Source organism: Myxocyprinus asiaticus, chromosome 25, assembly GCF_019703515.2.
Source record: "Myxocyprinus asiaticus isolate MX2 ecotype Aquarium Trade chromosome 25, UBuf_Myxa_2, whole genome shotgun sequence".
Taxonomy (NCBI): Eukaryota; Metazoa; Chordata; class Actinopteri; order Cypriniformes; family Catostomidae; genus Myxocyprinus; species Myxocyprinus asiaticus.
Window position 1 is genome coordinate 7,832,061 of NC_059368.1, and position 18,559 is coordinate 7,850,619.

The 18,559-nt window shown below is 37.1% G+C and overlaps 1 protein-coding gene across 3 annotated transcripts in view; it reads left to right on the forward strand.

Moving 5' to 3' along the window:
• The window catches only part of LOC127416046 (discoidin, CUB and LCCL domain-containing protein 1-like), a 45,103-nt gene that overhangs the window by 11,666 nt on the left and 14,878 nt on the right, over nt 1-18,559 (forward strand). For all 3 annotated transcript variants that reach the window (XM_051655152.1, XM_051655153.1, XM_051655154.1), the window contains 4 exons: nt 934-1,006; nt 8,783-8,916; nt 11,609-11,649; nt 17,855-18,055. In XM_051655152.1, the coding sequence (XP_051511112.1) occupies nt 934-1,006; nt 8,783-8,916; nt 11,609-11,649; nt 17,855-18,055 (449 nt within the window). The remainder of the gene's footprint in view (nt 1-933; nt 1,007-8,782; nt 8,917-11,608; nt 11,650-17,854; nt 18,056-18,559) is intronic.

Genomic DNA, 18,559 nt, shown 5'->3' on the forward strand with positions numbered 1-18,559 from the left:
AATTCTGCCAATGTTTACTCACCCTCATGTTGTTTCAATCCCGTATGACTTTCTTTCCTCAGTTAAACGTGATGCTATTTGGTGTGTTGCGTGCATTTTCTACCATGTAGTCACTTATGTCAGTTACTTACGAGGTTCCTTAGTTGCCGTTTAGACAGAACACATTCTTGGGCTAAAAAAGTTAGGTGCAGCGCAACAAATAGAACAGAATGCAGGTGATTTGATATGCGTTTTTTTTTTAAGTTTATGATGCTGTGGCGCTCCTGCGTGAGATGCTGAAAAAAACAGCGAGACGCGAAGCAACAGTCAAAGACGTCCGTGTAATGCATGTTTACATAGAAAAACAATTGAAAAACCGCGCGTGAAATTTTGGTAACCATTCATTTGCATTGTGAGGACCTACAGAGCTGAAATATTCTTCTAAAAATCTTTGTGTTCAGCAGAAGAAAGTCATACACATCTGAGAAGGCATGAGGGTGAGTAAATGATGAGAGAATTTTCATTTTTGGGTGAACTCTTCTTTCAAAAATAAAAAAGTTATTTTTAACGTGACACAGGGTTTGAAAAATGCAGCACTCCTGCAGAAAACAAAGAAGAAAAAACAGTAAGACACGGAGCAACAGTCAAAGACGTTCATCTAGTGCATGTTATCATTTGAAAAACAATCGAAAAACAACAAAGATGAATGCAAAAATACGTTCAATGTGAATTTAGCTGCATAGATCAGCAGCATGATGCTACAAGGGAGCTGACTAGGCTTCAGAACAGAGCTTCTATCTCATTCTATCACAATGGTTATAATCTTAGTTTTTCATTCAGCTGTAGTATTGTCAACAAATCACTATATTTTTGTCGTCAACCTTCCAGATCCGCTGGCTAGAATTGACTGACATGCTGTGAGCAGATATTTTGCTTTGTTCTCCCTTTGTGTAGGAAGTACTGTCCAGCTGGATGTGCGGTGGTGACGGGAGATGTGTCTGGGGACATTTCTCTGGGCTACAGACATGTGAGTAACATCCCATTGTTTTTCTCAGGTGCAGCCGGCACGCCGTGGCTCATTCTATAGATTTATTAGGATGGGATTAGGTTCGGTACATTCATGTTTCATAACAAAATTATTGAACAAATAACCTATTGTTTTTCCTACTGCATCTCGGTGGGGTCCATTTGAGAAAATAATTCAGTCTGGATAGGTATGCCTGTAATTGCTATATATTACCGAGGCTGTCTGGCTTTGACACAGATACTTGGCGGGGTGCTTCCCAAACAGGTTGCAGATGCTGCCGTGATTCTGTGCTCTGTGGCCAGGAAAAGCCGCTTCTCTTAGCAGATTTTCCCACAGGTGCTCAGGCCTCTGGGGTCTTCACTGAGAATGTTTAAGCGGGCCAGAAGTCGGGGGAGGAATGTGCTAATGGCCCATCCCATTGTCTGCCGTGCATTTGTTGTGACAGGTCTTGTGTGTATCTGAGCCATGCAGAAGCTGTGTGTGTGGAGGGCCTGAGGATATGCAGTGGCAGATCATTTGTGCTGGCTCCATTGTTTTCCCTGGTCACTTAGTGGGCAGTGAAGTCTGAATGGAAGGCGTTTATGTAATTATACATACCTCTGTGGTGAATTTGGGTTAAAGATTTGGATTACAAATGGGAATAGCTGAGCTGTAATGGCTAGTTTGATGTTTGTGTTTGGAAAGAATCATGTGCTTGAGCTTTGAGCTATAACACAAGATGTTAAGAGCTGTTTCTGAAGGCTGTAGCTTTGTGGTTAAATCTCTTTCTGTTTGTGAAAGCTAAGCTTTTTATTCGTGTCATGCCAAATTCTGGTTGCATTGATTATGTGAGGGTAATTGAAAGGCTCTTTTGAACAGAATTTTTTGGTGTTTGTTACATGTGCTTAAATACCAAGAGTAGTGTAAAAACTGTGGGAAGGGAAATTGTTGTACTGAAGCAGCAAAAATAATGTTTAACTACAACAGTAATATTTTATTGGTTAGTTTATAACTATGAATTTACAATACATAAAGATATATAGTTTGTAAGGGATAATGTACTGTCTTTTTTTGCAATAACAACTGACTGACTGTACATTACTCTTATTACACGGCTACTAACCAAATAAATGAATACATGGACATAAAATATTGATTTGCTTTGAAATTATGTAATAATGTGAGAAGAAATAAATCGCTGAACAGCTGAAATCCACCTCCGGTTTGCGTCGGAGTTCGTTACACATCTTATTACAAGACTACTTGCCAAATAAATAAATAAATAAATGCACATGAAACACTGATTTGAGTTGAAATTATTTTATCAGCTTACTTGTAGAGATTGCACAGTGATCTGAGAAGCAGGAAAGATGGCTTGCAAATACCCGGATGAGCGGTGTGATACGTGGATGTGCGGTTGTTACTGAGAAATATCAGACCACTAGATGGTGCCATTGACCAATCAGAATGGAGTATTCCAGAGAGCCGTGTAATAGAAGTATATAACAATCTAGTCTCATAGAATAAATGTTACAATAACTATATTTTTGCAAACTGATTTTTACGTGCCTTATTCTACGTTAAGTCGCAGTTTCCTCTTGAAATGAACCCAAGAAGCTCTACAGCAGCTGTGCATTTTATTCACTTTCGCACAAACTACAAGTACAACAGCTAATTATGATTTACTAAACACTTATTTTTCTCACTATCACTGAAGCACTGCTTTGTTGTGATATTGAAACACTTTTACTAAGTGTTTTACTTTTACTTTTTTTTAAAACAATACACTTTAATGCTTGTATTACAGACCCATCTACATTTACACACTTATTTCACTTCTGCGGCATCTCACCTGATATTATTGGACTTTGAACTCTGTGAAGCGTGCAAGCTGACATGTTAACGAAAGTTTAATAACACCAAATGGTTGCTTCAGAAAATATGTTTTTCAAGTCGAATTTGCTTTTACGACACTATCGATTAGGTTTAGGTGTTGGTAAAGGGTAAGGGTGTCTGTTTTGTTCACCTCTCATTTGTGTTTAGGACACTTCTGGTTAGGTTGAGGTTAAAGTTTCTGGGTTAGGGAGGTACGTTTTACTTATTAAAACCTCCAACTAATATTTACCTTAAAAACCTTGTCTGATTACAATGCCATTTCACTTGCTTTTGGTGCCCCCCACTGGACATTTCACTGGGAAACCGCAACAAAACGTGTAATAAGGCAAGTAATTTTGCTCTGCAGAAAGTTTGCCACAGTCATGTAACGTTCATGAGATCAGTCTGGTATATAAAGTAATGAAAAATTTGTAAAGTTCAGAAATTACAGACAAATCAAATGTAGATCTTAGTTACAGTAAAAGTTTGTAACTAAAAAGTATAATTTACAATTTATACAGAGAAATGCAAAGTGTCAGTTTTGCAATATACAGAGATTACTATGTACAAGAAAAATAGAGATCGTGGCTATAACAAACCTATGACTATAAAATAATTATTTAGCAATTATGTATAATAATAATTACGTAGTTTTGATCTAAAAACGTATAGATCGTAGTTTAAGTAATAGTTTACAACTAAAACAATAATAGTTTAACAGAAGCATGTAACTAAAATAAAACATACAGGTAGTTATTTTAGTAAGTTTACAACTAAAACAATAATAGCTTAACAGAAGCATATAACTAAAATAAAACATACAGGTAGTTATTTTAGTAAGTTTACAACTAAAACAATAATAGTTTAGCAATTGCTTATAATGGCAAATAACGTAGTTATGATCTAAACATACAAATCGTAGTTTTAGTAATAGTTTGCAACTAAAATAATAATAGTTTAGCAATAGTGTATAACTAAAAATTACATAGTTCTGATCTAAAAACATACAGATTGTAGTTTTAGTAAGAGTTTACAACTAAAACAATAATAGTTTATAATTGCTTATAACTGAAAATAATGTAGTTATGATCTAAAAATAAAGATCGTAGTTTTAGTAATAGTTTACTAAACCCCTAAACTAACTAAAGTAAGTTTAGCAAAAGTATATAACTAAATGTTACATGTTATAATGTAACGACTTAAATATAGTAGCTTTAGCAATAGTTTACAACTAAAATAATAGTAGTTTAGCAATAGTTTATAACTACAAATTGACAATATACAGAGAAATACACAAAGAAGTAGAAGTACAAAAACAAAAATCTGTAAAGTAAAGAAATTACTAGATCAGTTGGTTTATAGAGTAACAGTATAAATGAAAACAACTGTGGAAATAAATAACATGTTGTTTCCAACCTTTCTCGTCTTCTTCATCTTGTTGCATTCCCTGTGAAAACGCAGGCCTCAATTGTCATCAATTACAGCGTTACGTGCTGTTGATCTGCGTTCACCTCATAATGCAGGTTCTAAATGTGGGAAAAGATGGTATCAGTCTTCTGTCTATCAGAGCGTGACTATCTGTCAGTATTGTATTTTACCAGTGTTACATTTCCAGACACACTCAAGTGATGGTGGGGAACTCTCCTAACCTCGATCACAGATTTTGTGTGTCTGTGTGTGTGCACAACAAAGACAACAGGTTCAAGACAATGGCTTCAGGCTCAACAAACACAACAAGACCTTAAATGACAATTGAAAACAAGCGGGCACATTTCCACCACGCTGCTGTCTGCTTTGATATGCGAGCGTGGAGGGCTTTAGAGGGGGACAGAGCAGTTGATTACTTCACATTGGCTTTCCTTTAGATCGGGTGGAGCAAAGGACTCTGGGATTAAAGATCAATAATGCCACTGCAATGAGGGTGTGGATCTACCCACCAAAGCCATTTAGACACACACAAACACATACACATTTATCATTATTTTGCCTAAGCTCTAGGTTTGTCAATACCTCAGTACACTCTGTTTTTACAGTTTGTACTAGTCTCCTCCATGCAAACAAATGAAATGGAATTCCCATACAGTGAGGGATATTGTCACTAATATTTTTATTGGTACTTATTACATCTTATAATGTAGATCTCAAAATGTTGTAGAGAGATCCATTTGTTGTTTTCTGGGGGGTTCTTTGGAGTGTAGCTGGAATAAACTTGAGACTGTCTTTTCTCAGATTGGCCGTCCAATATATAAAAGCATTACAATAACCCATTATTACCTTCTGATTTTTCCCCTTTTTCTCCCAATTTGGAATGCCCAATTCCCAATGCACTCTAAGTCCTCGCGGTCGCGTAGTGATTCGCCTCACTCCGGGTGGCGGAGGACGAATCCCAGTTGCCTCCGCGTCTGAGACAGTCAACCCGCGCATCTTATCACGTGGCTTGTTGAGTGCGTTGCCACGGAGACATAGCGCGTGTGGAGGCTTCACGCCATCCACCACGGCAACCACACACAATTCACCATGCGCCCCACCGAGAACAAACCAAATTATAGTGACCACGAGGAGATTACCCCATGTGACTGTACCCTCCCTAGCAACCGGGCCAATTTGGTTGCTTAGGAGACCTGGCTGGAGTCACTCAGCACGCCCTGGGATTCGAACTAGCGAACTAGCGAACTCCAGGGGTGGTAGCCAGCGTATTTTACCACTGAGCTACCCAGGCCCCGGATTAAGTTCTTCTTATGTAAAGCTTTAAGCATTTACATTTGGAAGGATCTGTGGCCCCTTTTGCCTCATCTACTCAAATTAGTGAATTCTGCAAATTTGTCTCTAGTCATAATGCAAACTTGACGTCCACACCCTTAACCGTCCTTACGAGGTCCTTTGCATAAGTAGCTACATCTGAATGACAGTGATAAAGAAGAGTCAGTTAATAAATAAGTACTCCAGTAAACACATTGACAGAAAAATGCTGAATATTCCGGGTTCAGTACAAGTAAAGCTCAATCGACATGCTTTTGTGGCATATTGTCGAAAAAAAGGCAAAAATCGGTTACGGAAAGGCACTTACAATGGAAGTGAATGGGGCCAGTCCATAAACATTAAAATGTACACTGTTTCTAAAGTATAGCCACAAGACGTAAACATTATACGTGTTAACATGATTTAGGTGTGAGAAAATTGCTTACTAACCTTATCTGTGTAAAGTTAAATCCAATATTATTACTTTGTTGTCATGATGACGTAATGCTGGTAAACCCTGTAATCTTCACCCAGTAAATCCTTGATTTTATCACACTAAAATGATGTTAACATGTACAATGTTGTTGTCTTGTGGCTACACATTTTTGAATGATGTATATTTGAATGTTTATGAACAGGCCCCATTTACTTCCCATTACTGTAACTGCAATAATTTTTGTTTGTTTATATAAATGTGGGACAAGTTTAAATTATTTTTGTGGTAATCAACATTATGCCACAAATGCTGCCGATTGAGCTCAAGTTATATTGAACCCTGAACATTATTTTAAACTTTGTTACATACCTCAAATTGTTCATGAGATCTAGTTAGTTGGCTATTGCGTAGTTGTAAATCAAAGGTAGAGACTTCAGGCAGGCCAGATAGATTAGGGCTGTATTTGTGGTCCTGACTGGTGGAAACCAGGTTAATGAAGCATCTCAGTCTGAATGTAGAGCAGCTGTCTGCTAATAAGACACAATAGGTCTTCTGTTACCTCATCAGTGTAATCATTCACAAGTAGCTAATGATGGGCTCAGTGCAAAACACCAGACCACCCCAGAGACCGTAAACACTTTCCTTTGCCACAGTCCATCATGTTGCTCAAGCAAAGTTTAAATTATTTGAAACTTGAAAGCACTGTAGGAATTGTACACTATTCTGCGAATAAATTATTTAATATGAATGAAGTCTGTAGCAGTTCTTTGAGTTGGCTAATCCCACTTGCATCATAGCTGAACTGAGTAGTTCAACTGAAAAAAACAACAATTCCATCATCATAAATACAGTCATGTCACTCCAAACCCACATGACTTTCTTCTGAGGAGATATTTTGAAAAATATTCCTTTCCATTCCACGAAAGCAGACAGAATGACAAAAAGCTCCTTAAAAAGTAGTTTGTACGCTGTTATTCACTAAAAAATCTCCTCTGCCATAGCTCTTCTCAGATCTTCACATTCCACATATTTGTACTTGCCGTGTTGCAATTCACGAGAGACGTGAGATCCAATGGCGTTTGGCGTCAAACATGGCGTGATGCATCATGACTCGCCAAGTTTGAAGTTTAATTTTTGGGTGAATTATTCTATTAAAGTTATTCATCGTACACTCACATTTTTTTAACATTTTATATGAAATGTAAGGTCATAATTGTGTTGAAAGAACCTTTATCTTGTCATGGCCATGTTACCTGGCCCAACCTGTTAAATATCAACTTTTAAAAGGTTGTTTGTGTGAAGGCGTTTGCTGCGACAAAGTACTAGTATTAGCAGTGCTAGCTGAGGAATGCTAAGCATTCACTTTGGCTGTTACAATTACTGGAATTGATGTTGCCTCTTAATTAAATTACAAAGCCCTTCTCACTCAGAAATTTTAAATTAATCTATGTTGTAAGTAAAAATGCATGGTTTATGGTCGATAGAGGCCTGTTTCTGCAATTATGAAATGCCAGAGCAAATTGAATTAAAATGCCTATGCTAGCAGGGTTCATATGAGCATTTTATGGCAACCAAGATTGTGCTTACAAAATCCAAGAGGTCAGAAATGATAATGTAGGAATGAAGTGGTGGAATCCAGTGTTTATTCGTTGTTTGTTTATCTGGCCTCTTGGGTCTGCACAATGTTTTACAGTAACATTAAATCCTTACACAAGCAAAAAAAGTGCCAAAAAACAATAACAATGGTATTACAATTTTTTTTTTAGACATGGAACCATGTTAATACCATGTCATTGATGTTTTAACATGTATCTTGGCAATACCATTTTTTGGACATGTATATATATATACCATGTTTTTTTTACATGTATCGTGATAATATCATGTTTTTGGATATGAATCATTGAAAACATTTTTTTACATTAATCATGGCAATACCATGTTTTGGCCATATATCTTGGTAATACCATGTTTTTTGGACATATATTTTGGTAATTCCATGTTTTTTGGACATGTATCATGGTAATTTGTTATTTTTTTTTACATCATAGTAAAACCATGTTTTTTGGACATATATTTTGGTAATACCACTTTGAAAAATGTTTACATAAAACATGGTATAACCATTTTTTTGGGACATGTATCATGGTAATACCATGTTTTAGGATATATATATATATATAGGTAATATCATGTTTTGTACACGAATCATGGTAATACCATGTTTTTGGGGCATATATTTAGGTAATACCATGTTTTTTGCACATGTAACATGGTAATACCATGTTTTTTTGGGGGGACATATGTCTTGGAAATGCTATGTTTTTGACATGAATCATGGTAATACCATGTTGTTGTTTTTTTTTATTTATTTTTTACATGAATTATGCTAATACCATGTTTTTTGGACCTGTATTATGGTAGAACCATGGTATTATTTGAAGTACCTTGTGGTACCATGAAAATAACATAGTGCTGTACATGATTATAAGAATCATTCAGTAGGCCTACCATGTTATATATCTAAGTATCGTAGTAGTATCATCTGATACGATCACTGTACCATATTATACCATAGTACTGTTTTTTGTAAAAGTATTTAGCTACCTTGGTCATGTTTCGTTCACTGCTGAAATATTTAGAGTAAGACCTAAAGGTTGTAAATGTGCGGAAACTATCTCTTCTTTCTTCTCTCTCTCAATCCCTTTGTTATTGTATCTAAGTGTTGTCTCTACTTTCCATTTCAGACATCAGTTCTGTGTAAAGCAGCGGTGCATGCAGGAGTCATCATGGACCAGTTTGGTGGACCAATCACAGTGGAGGAAAGCAGAGGGATCAGTCATTACCCATCCATCAGAGCCAACGGCATCCAGTCTAAAGAGTGAGTTTTTGTCTCTGAGGTCTTTCTGAATGACAAAAGCTAGAAGCCTTATATTTAGTGTATGCTATATGCTATGTGCCTATCATGAATTGTTTTTATTTTTATATAGTTAATTGTAGATGTAAGGCTGTTTGGGTGAAATGATGATTCTTCTGATTGGACAAAAACACTCTTTTAAGCCATTTCAGAGAAAATACATAAACATTAAGATTATGTATGTATTGAATATGGTCACAAGGTTGCAAAATTGAGGGATACATTTTGTTTAGCTAAATTGCATGGTCTTCAAGGAATAGTTCACCCATAAATAAAAAGTTAATCATAATTTATTCACCCTTATGTCATTTTAAACCTGTATGACTTCCTTTCTAATGCAGAACACAAAAGGAAAACATTTATGAAAATCCTGGTCTTTTTTTCAATTGCATTTGATAGTAACGCCCAAAAAAGCACCAAAAAGAATCATAAAAATAGTTCATACTACTCATACATCATATTCCAAGTCCTCCTAAGGCATGCAATAGGTTTTGTGTGAAACAATTCAAAATCTATGTTATTTTTGGATAAAATCTTGATGTCAGTTGTCATATGGGTTTGGAATGACTTGAGGGTGAGTAAATTATTATTCTTTTTTTGGTAAACTATTCTTTAATTTGGCATCCTACCTCACTAAGTAAAAACAAATAAAAGCATTGTTTTTTGCCAAAACAGTTAGATGCCTGTTGGAAAAATTGTAATAGTCTGTCTTGCAAGTTCTCCTGACAAGTCTCAACATATCTTATTCTTGAACGTGTACTCACGGCCGTGGCTGGTTGTGACCTTGCTTGGTTCCTTCAGCGCTATTGCAGTTATTACTGTTGTATTTCTGTCCTCTTAGCGTGATGGACGTTCCAGGCACTGCCTGATGTCAGGGACACTTTGGATTGTGGCTGTTCTTCAGATATGTCACATGGGAATGAGGGGCAGATTGAAAAAGAATTGGCGATTGCCTCTCATTATAGTCTCTGAGGAGTGTTTGAGATGTTCAATGAGGACTGATTTATTATAAAGACAACAGGCAACTCTCTAGAGCCAGAGCTGCTTCATTGAATCCATTGAAAACCTGGAAACCAATCAGAATGAATCATTACTATACATTAATTAATTTCCTTTCTTACAAAATGTAAGGGGCCATTCACACCAATACAACACATTTTGCATCAATCTGCACTGGCGTTCTATTGTTTTTCTGTGTAAAAATGCACTATACGGTCATTTTTGACTGTTGCAGACTGTTTCTTCATTTCTTTTTTTTTTGTCAGTATCTTGTGCAGGAGTGCTGTATTTTTTAGATACCATTTCATGTTAGAAAAGCAACTTTTAAAGGTGTGCCTCGAGACATCTGCATGTTCAATCTGAAAGGTCCCTTAGACACTATAACCTCTATTAAAGAGCAATGTGTAAAATCTGTCTGATATTTATACCTGGTGATTTGTAGAGTTTGAAGGGCTTTAAATGATACCGCAAATTATTTTGGAAAATAATATTGAATATGAATGTGAATATAACATATAACATTTGGGTGAACAACCTTAAAGGGATAGTTCACCCAAAAAAAAAAAAAATGTGTTGGTGCATTTACTCATCCTTATGTCATTCCAACTTGGATGACTTACTTTCTTCTATGAAATGCAAAAGGACATTTTTTTTTAATAATCTTACATCTTTTCACCATACAATGTAAGTGAATAGTGATTCTAGGCTGTCAAGTTTAAAAAGGACAGAAAAATGATTCTAAATCTCATCAGCCTCTCTTCAAATCCTGAATGTCTGTCCCCTTCAGTTATTTGGCTGGTGGTTGTTCATGAGGCATTATTAGTCATTCAGAGTTTTAGTGAAAAAGACACAATAAAGAGGTCCAAGATTAAAAACTCACTAAAAGTTACCAAAATGTAATTTTTTTTTATCTGTTTAACAATAACTTACAATAGTCAAAGATGATTATTATCTGACAAATTTAAAAAAAAATGTCTCTCGTAACTATGATTAGGCAAAATAAACGGCTTTAAAATGTAATTTTAATTTCTCAAAAGTGTGGGGTAGGACATTATTTTAAAAAAAAGTGAGAGGGACATGCCCCCCACCCCCAAGTTATAATGGTTACTGCGCCCCTGCATTTTAATATTATATTTCTGTCACCAGCGGTTTATTGCTTATATTCCCAGGTTTTTTGTGGGAACAAACTTCAGTATATTCCATTTATTTTTATTCATGCTGTCATAAACCACTTTGCACTGTGAACTCTGCATTGGTTTGCTTAAAGTTAAACGGCATAAAAATAATGAAAAAGTATCCACATCCAGGAAGCCTGTGAAAATGACAGGTTTTAAGTAATGACGGACAGAGATGTAATTTCCTGGCCCATTCCCCTTTAATTAACACCACACTGCTCTTTTCACTGGCCCAGCTGTACCCCATTCATCCTGTCAGAGGGGGAGATGTGGGATGCAGTGAGGGAGCTCTTCTGGAGGCAAAGGCCCACAACATAGCTGTGATTTGGCAAATGAACAGGGTTGACAATGAGAATCTCCCTTTTAGCACCAGTGGGCATTTCTGTCACATGACAGGATGATAATTAATCACTGTACAAATGATCTTTTGAGCCTAAAAAGCTCAGTGCTGACTGATATCTTTCTTTTTCCATGTCTTTCAGTGGCTCCTTGTCTGAAACCCTCTTTACGTTTGTAACAAACGGTAAGCACTTCTCTTTTTTTTGTCTGGTTCAGTGGTGATGATGTGAAATGTACACATATTGGTGTGGGATTAATCCTGTTACTTCCTGGACCATGATGACATTAGTTTTTGCCACCTGCTGTCTGTCCTGCTGCCACAGTGTGTAACAGGGTTTTTATTTACAGATTTTTTTATACCTTTGCAAAAAAAAAAGGATGTGGCTTGAAGGGATAGTTCTCTTAAAAATGTACATTCTGTCATCATTTACTCACCCTCATGTCTTTACAAACCTGTATGACTTAATTTCATCAGAGGAACACAAAAAGAGATGTTTTGAAGAATGTTCTGGGCGCAACCAAATTTTGCGTTCACATTAGGGGTGTAACGGTTCAAATTTCAAACGGTTCGGTATTTGTTATGTTCAAGGGGAATTTTTGTTTACTGCCAAATCCAAAGTAAAAATATTCTATTTGGTAACAGACACTTCAAGAGATTTGCCCTCACTGCTAATCACCATGGTTTTACTGCAGTAACCATAGTTTAAACATTGTAATTGTAGTAAAATCATAGTAACCACATAATTAACATGGTTACTGTCATGGTTACAATACTATAGTAAAATCAAGGTTACTATATGAAACTACAGTATTTCTGTTGTAAAACAATGGTTAATTTTCTTTAGGGTCTTTAATTAAAAACAACCTTCTCTAATACCTGCATTTTACGCTACATGCATCAACATAAAATGCATTTCAAACTCAACTCAACGTATATTCAACGTTAAGAATCTGTACATCACTATAGAAGAAATAAACTTGCTATTAAAATGAATACGAGAATGGATGTCGTAACGTGACTCGAGTATTTTAATCATACGTGGAAATCCCACATCTTCATCAACTTAGAACGGGCAGCATAACACTGGGAATGAACACCCCAAGCGCTTTAGTTCTTGTTTCATGTCTGTCCGAACTAGCACCGAGTGCCTGTTTAAAGACGGAAGGTAGTGTGTTTGTGTGCAGGCTATGTGCTCACCTGCGGCTCTGTGCACTATATATCCTCGGGTGATGTCAGCGTAAATAGCTAATCAAATATCGATGTATTACCAGTATACGGCACTCACGTCGAGCATTGTTTGCAAACAGTGCCTGTTTTGTAAACTTATTTTGACCATCGCTGTTGTAATTTACTACATAAAGAAAAAGTTCCCAGACAGGTTTAGTGTTAACTGTTGTCTTCTACGGTCAGTTTTCGCTTTCAGGTCAACTACTATTATGTCAGAATTTATGGGATAGAGTTTGACAAGAATCTTAATGAGGAGTTTAAAGTTATTATGTTTATAGCAAGCTACCGGACAAATAACACATCCAGTTTAGTGGCAAAGTCATTTGAAGGTAACTCTTATCATCCCCTTGAGTGCTGAGGTTTGTTACCACCACAGTAATGCAAGAATACAAATAATTTTTTTTAACTGGACTGCACACTTGCATGTGTTGGGCAGTATTCACTAGAGGTCGACCAATAGTGGATTTTGCTGACACGATTACTAAGGTGGTGGAAAAGGCCGATAACTTATTAATTGGCCCATAGTTTTTAAAATCGATTTTTTTGAATGGAAAAAAACCAACAACTTAGTATTTCCTTAATATGACGGGGACAGACAATGATGCTACAAGAGTCCAAAATGAACAAAATCCCAGGTGCAGTTTATTGTGCCACCAAAATCCTAATAATAACCTGAAAAAATGATTATTTAGTGTGTAGCGCAGGACTAGACCTGTCGAGACTATTGTGCAATTTAAATTCCAATCACATGTAACTGTCCAAAAAAAAAAGACTGAACAGAGTGTTTGAGTGTGTCATTCAATTGAACTCTGATTGTCACACAAAGCCCCGCTGCGAGTGCTTCTCCTTAAGAGCAAAATATAAATGAGTTTGTGAACGCAAAGGGCTCCGGTTTCACTTTAATTGAACAATTGTGAGTTCACAGTGGTAAAACAGTGGTAATGACACGCAGTGATAGAGGAGCCCTGTGTCATGCCCACTTACTCTATTTCTAAGTAGATGATAGAAGAGGTCTTTCTTCATGTGAAATAAGTGCTCATGGGTTTAATCGGAGAGCCAAAGTAATGTGTGAAAATGAATATTTTACTATTGCATAATTGCTATTCTGCTTTCATACATTTCATAATCGTGACAGCCCTACGCAGGACTTTAAACTACAAACAAGCCCGGAATACACTTACTTATTTAGAGACAATTATTTTGAAATGACGGACACTTGGCTCCATTACAGTGCTTTATATTTAAGTATTTTTATAGCCTATAGAGATAATCCTCCAGCGCCGGTCATAGAGGAACACGGAAGAATAAAAAAAAACTATCTGCAGCAATCAGCATTTTTGCTGATAACTGATAGTTCCAAAAACCAAATACTGGCACTGGTTTATCGGTAAAACCGATATATCGGTCAACTTCTAGTATCACATTTACGTTTATGAACTTGCGCAAAGTATGTTCCTTGCCAAATGAGTTGAGCTCACCCTACATATCGAATGTTCACCTGTGCCAACACTAGCTCCAAAAGTTTACCTTCTCTGTTTGGTTTTACTACCTCTGGTGTAAGTGTGGAAAATGTACTACATCACTTGGACTTATTGACTGTTACTGTTAGCTTTAGTGAAATTAACAAGCCCAGTCAGTTATTATGGATTCATGAATGTATCCTGAGGAATCAATAGCACCATTAATCTCTTCTGGTCCAGAAGTGGATCTGTGTTCAGTGTGGATTGTTGATTGTCCTGACAAGAGTTCTTGGTGACAGTAGGTTGATAGATGTGTGGAAACCAGTCGATGCTCATCAATTGATTCCCAATAATTCAATTAGCTTAAAGCACAGTCTTGCATTCAGCAGTGACTACTAGCACCAAATGAGCACCCTATCCTGACCAACCAACCCCTAACCAAGTCAACCTCCATGACTGTCTATAGCAAAGACAGCATATGGAGGAGACTGACCAGTGACCACTCATGGAAAAATGAATGGGAAAAGTCGCAACGCTCAAAAAAGGAAGTCCCACCTTTCAAAGTTATATCACCTTTTTGGTCTTTTTGCGCTAGAATGGTCATACACATTAGCTAGACCAACCTGAAAAATATAGTTTATTATGAAGTATCTTTACACATTATTTGGGGGTCTTTTTCAAATTCAAAAATGGTGACTTGATATGTTGCAAATGCTTACATGCCAAATGCACACAGTACTTGACAAAATGGTTGATGGTATCAAGTAGGGCTGGGCGATATGTCGAATATTCACTTTATTATCGCAATTTTGTTGGCAATATTAAATAAAGCAATATTGTGAATATCACAATGATTGTAGTGTCCTTTTTATGTGTTTTTTATTTTATTTTGTGCTTTTATGTTTCCTTAAGAATACATAATTGGATTTCATGATCCTTCAGTCTGCACAATTATTAAATAGCATAAAAATCTCAGTATTGTCATATGTGATTATTAAACTGCAAAAGGCTGCAATTAAATTCAGTTCAAGTGCATTGTGAAAGCAAAGCACAGCAGGTTCACAGATTCACGAAATTTCAAACATTTACAACCGCAACAATTTGTTGTACCAAAAAAAAAAAAAAAAAAAAAAAACGTGACACGCTATCAAAGAAAAGAACGAGGTGACAGCATTTAAAGTAAATATTGCTTTTTATTATTGTATTGTTGTATTGGTGCATCTAAATGAAAAAAGATTCAATATCATTCTTCATTGTTTTAATTTACCAAAAAAGAAAAGAAAAACTCTTTTAATGCCATTTCAGAAAAAATACATTATTATCGAGATATACATTCACAACTTTATTAGGTAAACCTGTACACTTACTTATTCATGTGATTGTCTAATCAGCCAATCGTGAGGCGGCAGTGTAATGTATCATATCAAGCAGATACGGGTCAGGAGCTTCAGTAAGTATTCACATCAACCATCAGAATGGGGGAAAAAATTTGATCTCAGTGGTTTCAACCATGAATGTTGGTGCCAGATGGGCTGGTTTCAGTATTTCTGTAACTGCTGGTCTCCTGGTATTTTCACGCACAACAGTCTCTAGAATTTACTCAGAATGGTGCCAAAAACAAAAAACATCCAGTGAGTGGCAGTTTTGTGGGCGAAAATGGCTTGTTGATGAGAGAGGTCAACAGAGAATGGCCAGACTGGTCCAAGCTGACAGGAAGGTGACAGTAACCCAAATAACCACACGTTACAACAGTGCTATGCAGAACAACATGTCGAACATTGAGACGGATGGGCTAGAGCAGCAGAAGACCCCTCCGGGTACCACAAATGTCAGCCAAGAATACGAAACCGAGGCTGCAGTGGGCACAGGCTCACCAAAACTGGATGGTAGATGATTGGAAAAACATTGCCTGGTCTGACGAATCTCGATTTCTGCTGCGACATGCAGATGGTAGGCCTGCTGCAGCCTCAGCTATCTCTTCTTGGCTGACAGATGTGGAACCCAACGTGGTCTTCTGCTGTTGCAGCCCATCTGCCTCATGTTGTGCATTCTGAGATGCTTTTCTGCTAACTACAATTGTACCGAGGGGTTATCTGAGTTACCGTAGCCTTTCTGTTAGCTCGAACCAATCAGGCCATTCTCATCAACAAGGCACTTCTGTCTGCAGAACTGCCACTCACTGGATGCTTTTTGTTTTTGACACTATTCTGAGCAAACTGTAGAGACTGTTGTGTGTGAAAATCCCAGGAGATCAGCAGTTACAGAAATACTTAAACCAGCCCATCTGGCACCAACAATCATGCCACAGTCGAAATCACTGAGATCACATTCTGATGGTTGATGTGAACATTAACTGAAGCTCCATTATCTATATGCATGATTTTATGCATTACACTGCTGCCTCACGTTGTAGGTGTACAGTTGTACCAAATAAAGTGGTCTGTGATTGTATATTGAATATTGTCAATAAGCTGAAAAAAATATAGAGAATTGAGATTTTGTTTACAGCCATATCGCCCAGCTCTTGTATCAAGACACAATTTTGTGACATAGTCTGTTCTAAGACTAGCCTTCTGTCTTAATACATACACAAAATATGTACTTTCCCATCACTGGTTAAGTACATACTGTATAGTTATAGTGCATAGTACAAGGATGCAAATTAAAATGCAGCCACTTCACACAGGAGATCTTTTCCTATCTCCTCCTGAGATTTCTCCCTGTGTTTTCCTAAATTTCCTCTGCACACATGCTGGAGGTGTGGAATGTGGTAATGTTAGCTGAATCGGGGTAACGCACAGGGTGTGTTCATCCCTCTTTGTTTCTCCTTAAAGGAAGTGGGTGCCTTTCCCACTTTGTTCATAGCACATAAGTCTCCTTTTAACTGTACATATGGTGGGTATTTTAAGAGCTCAGGGCTTCCTGTTGAGTCAGTGTACACGTAGCTGAGTTTTTGCTCCACATGTGTGTGTTTTATACTGTCAAATAAATGCTTGACACAGTAATAACTTGCATACCCTCTTGTGATGTTCTTAAAGGAATATTTAACCCAAAAATGAAAATTCGGTCTTATTTACTCAACACTGTGTTGTTTCAAACCAGTATGCTGTTATTTTGTTTGTTTGTGTGTGTGTGTGTGTGTGTGTGTGTGTGCGGTGGGAGAGAACAAAAGGAGAAATTTTGAAAAATCTTTACACAGACCTTTTCCTACAGTAGCCCAAGGGTGCAGAACACAACAACATTAGCAAAGCAAGCAAAAGTTGACAACACAATGGAAATAAACCACAGCAGAACACAATGAAGCCACAACACAACAGAAAGGCCACAATGCAACAGAAAAAAGCCACAACACATCCAGTGTATTTTTCTGTAGTGTTATGGCTTAATTTTGTAGAGTTGTTGCTTTTCCGTTATGTAGTGTTTTAATTTTGTTGCTTCATTTAAATATTGGTTGTGCAATAATACTTTTCCATACAATAACATTGTTCATAGTCATATTCCAAGTCTTTTGAAACTATACAATAGCTTTGCCCGTGGAACAGACAGAGATTTCATTCCAGATAGCGTTCAGATTAAAAAATGATGCCTTGATTTAATGTAATTGAGGGCAAAACTCCATTGGTTTTTGTGAGTCATAAGCGAACTCTGCCTTTTACCTTGCTTTAAATGTCTTTCTAAATGTAATGCTTTCTTTTTGGCAGACTGTAGTAAACAGACTGTTCTTCAGCCAGTGGGCACCACTACAAGCTCGTCATGGCACAATATCAGCTCTGATGGTTCTGAAGTCGACTGGTTTCCTAACAGCACCCAACCAGCCATCTCTGAGGACCCCTGGGCTGCTGGGGTTAATAACCGTCCACAATGGCTTCATATTGACCTTGGAGAGAAGAAAAGGATCACAGGTAATACACATGTAGCCCTCAAAAACTAGAGGCCAACATAGGCAGCTGCCATCTAAGGCACCTCATAAGTGACTGATTTAGAACCCTCAACATAAGCAGCCACACTGCGCAAGTATGGCACTTCACACAAAGCACATGTGACTTAAAGGGAAAGTTCACCCAAAAATTAACATTCTCTCATCATTTATTCACCCTCATGCCATCCCGGATGTGTATGACTTTCTTTCTTCTGCTGAACACAAATGAAGATTTTTAGAAGAATATTTCAGCTCTGTAGGTCCATACAATGCAAGTGAATGGTGGCCAGAACTGTGAAGATCCAAAAAGCAAAAAGGCAGAATAAAAGTAATCAAAACAACTCCAGTGGTTAAATTTATGTCTTCAGAAGTTATATGATAGGTGTGGGGGTGAAACAGTTCAATATTTAAGTCCTTTTTTACTCTAAATTCTCCTTTCTGCCCAGTAGGTGGCGATATGCACGAAGAATGCGAATCGTCAAAAACA